General features: G+C 38.8%; 1 protein-coding gene across 1 annotated transcript in view; it reads right to left on the reverse strand.

Moving 5' to 3' along the window:
- The window catches only part of LOC106809924 (serine protease inhibitor dipetalogastin-like), a 15,678-nt gene that overhangs the window by 7,394 nt on the left and 4,264 nt on the right, over positions 1–4,020 (reverse strand). The window contains exons 2-6 of the mRNA XM_014813164.1: positions 3,449–3,619; positions 3,026–3,166; positions 2,748–2,888; positions 2,017–2,157; positions 1,748–1,888 (exon numbers count right to left, since the gene is read on the reverse strand). Of these exons, the coding sequence (XP_014668650.1) occupies positions 1,748–1,888; positions 2,017–2,157; positions 2,748–2,888; positions 3,026–3,166; positions 3,449–3,619 (735 nt within the window). The remainder of the gene's footprint in view (positions 1–1,747; positions 1,889–2,016; positions 2,158–2,747; positions 2,889–3,025; positions 3,167–3,448; positions 3,620–4,020) is intronic.

A 4,020-nucleotide genomic window follows, 5' to 3' on the forward strand; every position in this document is an offset into this window, starting at 1 on the left:
TAAAGACACGGAGCATTAAAGACACGGAGCATTAAAGACACGGATCACTAAAGACACGGAGCATAAAGTCACGGAGCATTAAAGACGCGGAGCACTACAGACACGGAGCACTACAGACACGGAGCAATACAGACACAGAACCCTACAGACACGGATCACTGCACGGCGGCAGACGAGGAGCTAGCATGCACGGTAAAGAGTGACTCGCTCACCCCGGAGAAGAAAGAAGAAGGAAGAAGGAAGACAGACGAAAGAAGAAGGAAGAAATAAGATAGTAGAAAGACGAAGGAAGAAATAAGAAAGAAGAGAGAAGAAGGAAGAAAGAAGATAGAAGAAAGAAGAAGAAAGAAATAAAATAGTAGAAAGAAGAAAGAAGATAGAAGCGAGTAGCAAGAAGAAGGAAGAAAGAAGAAGGAAGGGAGAAGATAGAAGACATAAGAAAGAAGAAGGAAGAGAGAAGGAAGAAGATAGAAGAGAAAAGAGAGAAGAGAGAAGAGAGAAGACAGAAGAAAGAAGAAGGAAGAGAGAAGATAGAAGAAGGAAGAAAGAAGAAAGAAGAAGGAAGAAAGAAGAAAGAAGAGAAAAGATAGAAGATAGAAGAACGAAGAAGGAAGAGAGAAGACAGAAGAAAGAAGAAAGAAGGGAGAAGACAGAAGAAAGAAGACAGAAGATAGAAGAAAGAAGACAGAAGAGAGACGACGGAAGACAGAAGAAGGAACGAGAAACGGCGCGACGAAGAGAGGATCGAGGGAGGAGAACGCCGACAGCAGGTGCCGTTGCGTCTTGTTCTCACTCCCGACAATCGCAATAGATACGTCGGGTTCGCGTTCACACCGAAGCACCTATATTTTCGCACGTAACCGTTCACTGGCCTTATGCCATAAAATATTATAGTTACGACAAATAGTACGGCACGCAGTCAGAGCACTCATAACGCCTCCGGTAACCACCAGATATGATACTGCATAACTCTAGTGTGTATATAAGCAATAAAACTACCGGTTCCGTATAATTAAGTATCTTGCGTTGAGTTTATTTGTCTCATTGTTTTGCCACCTGCTGCCACGCAACACAGTCCCGCTTTGCCACCGGGAGCAAGAAATGATCCCGAAAAACAATTGTGCATTCACACGCACATAATTCATATAGCGGCTACCCCTAGAGCCACTACACTAGTATGTGTGTGAGCCTTTCTGGGTCAGTAAACATGTTTGCAACCTAACCACGTACCAGCAGTGTTCAGTAGTTTGTGTCTGCCGCGTACAGCGATATCTCTAATACAATTACGCAGAACCACTAACGATCACGGATAACCAAGAGACTCAGTATTACAAATCCGTGTTTTCATGTTTTTTTAATGGTTCGGATTCGGTTTATGTTAACGTGCACTTTTGTGATTGTCATGCAGACGCTATATAGCTCTGTAGGCCCTACACACATTTTCAATAACGTTGCATATTATCTATATTAGCCACATCATCCTAACACCATCCCACTATGGTGCCAGTTATGTATACGCTATACCATGTATTTCAGATTTCAGATTCTTTATTTAGCACATAACTTAGTTACAATACATCAGGTGTATAATAGGTATAACGTGAGAGTATAAATAAAAAAGAATATTGAACTTACTAACAAATGATTATATAGATCCATTCACCACAGAACGGTATTCTAGATTCTAACATATATATATATATATATATATATATATATATATATATCTACTAACTATCAACCTTACCTGTGTTATGTCTCTTGGCACATGTCAGCTTACAATCGTTGCTGTATGTTTTACCATCGCTTCCACAGACAGGATTGTAATTCTCGGGGCATGTGCAACCTTGATTACTGTCGCATGCTCCATCGTAATCCTTGTACAAGCCTGGAAATAATAAGGCAACAATGTATTTATGTTGTGCCAGTTATGTACACCCTACAATGTATTAATCCATTCATCACAGAATTACATATACGAATCTGACATATATTTATACTCACGATCAACCTTACCTGTATTATATCTCTTGGCACATGTCAGTTTACAATCGTTGCTGTATGTTTTGCCATCGCTTCCACAGACAGGATTGTAGTTCTTAGGGCAGGAGCAGCCTTGGTTATTGCCACATGCTCCGTCGTGATTCTTGTACAGACCTGAGGAAAAGTAAAGGTGACAATGTATTACATGCCACATGCCACGCTCTCGTGATTCTATCAAACATTTATTGTCAGTCAAATGTAAGTCAATACATTCGCATACAAAGCCTAACGATTGTTAAAACGACGGTAGATAATGTGTGTTAGCAGATAAGAAAAAAATTCGTGTTTTCATGCTTTATTAAAATGATTGCTCGTTTTATGTTAACGTACACTTTTGTGATAGTCATGTAGACGCTATTTCTCTGTACAGACTTTTTCAAAAACGTTGCATATTATCAGAAGATTTTCCTATTATCTACTTCTGATATTATCCACATCATCCTAACACCATCCCACTATGGTGCCAGTTATGTACACGCTACCATGTATTTCAGATTCTTTATTTAGCACATAACTTAGTTACAATACATCAGGTGTATAATAGGTATAACGTGAGAGTATGAATAAAAAAGAATATTAAACTTACTAACAAATGATTATATAGATCCATTCTCCACAAAACGGTATCGTAGATTCTAACATATATATATATATATATATATATATATATATATATATATATATATACTAACTATCAACGTTACCTGTGTTACGTCTCTTGGCACATCTCAGCTCACATTCGTTGCCGTATGTTCTTTCATCGCTTCCACAAACTGGGTCGTAGTTCTGAGAACATGTGCAGCCTTGGTTACCGCCACATACTCCATCGCCATCCTTGTACAAGCCTGAAAATAATAAAGCAACAATGTATTTATGTTGTGCATCATGTGACAGTTATGCATTCGCTGCAATTCATTGGTCCATTCATCACAGAATTACATATACGAATCTAACATATATTTATACTCACGATCAACCTTACCTGGAATATATCTCTTGGCACATGTCAGCTTACAATCATTGCTGTATGTTTTGCCATCGCTTCCACAGACTGGACGGTAGTTCTCGGGGCATGTACAGTCTTGGTTATTGCCACATGCTCCGTCTTGATCCTTATACAGACCTGAAGAAAAATAAACGGGGCAATGCGTTACTTTACACCCGTTCGACACCCGACACCCGTTCTTTCACCTCCGTGTTCCAGCAACTCAAATAATTGTTGTTATCAATCAATTATAATTATAAACCAGCGCACTCGAAATTAAAAGACCGTTCAATACGTTTTGGTTCATGTTTAAATAACCATATTATTGTTACGCAAAAGCTACCATATATGGTCATGTTTCCAACTGGATATTATTACTGGTCTAGCACATGTTTACTGAAGCAGCAGCAGCTCTCCTACCTGGGTTGTATCTCTGTGCGCATCGCAGCCGACATTCGTTGTTGTATGTTGTACGGTCACTGCCGCAAACAGGAGAGTAATGATGAGGGCAAATGCACTGATCGTTGGGAGGATGTGGAGAACACCTTCCCCGTCTGGCTACGTATAGCCCTTGAAACAATAAACGCCACCCTGCCTAATCGTAAATTCGTTTACGCAATAAATGTCAATCGAACGCAGCGCGCGATAAACAACAAAACTAAAGAAAATTGAAAACTACAAGCTAAAAACGCAAGGTTAAGTGAAATCGCTCAATGCAGTACAGCCATGATATGATTGCTAATTTAAGCTGTACTTATTTCAACAAGCATGCCCAAATGGTCGGTTCCACGAGAATTGCTGTAACAAGTTAGTTCCAACAGTTATATGTTTTACGTACACTGTGAAATATTTGTCCCCATTTCCCCGCTTATAACGAACAATAATGCATCACAACATAAACATTGCACAATGTCATTTCACTATATATACATAATATATACATAATATATATATATATATATATATATATATATATATATATACTATATAGT

The sequence above is a fragment of the Priapulus caudatus genome, unplaced genomic scaffold (assembly GCF_000485595.1).
Source record: "Priapulus caudatus unplaced genomic scaffold, Priapulus_caudatus-5.0.1 Scaffold396, whole genome shotgun sequence".
Taxonomy (NCBI): domain Eukaryota; kingdom Metazoa; phylum Priapulida; class Priapulimorpha; order Priapulimorphida; family Priapulidae; genus Priapulus; species Priapulus caudatus.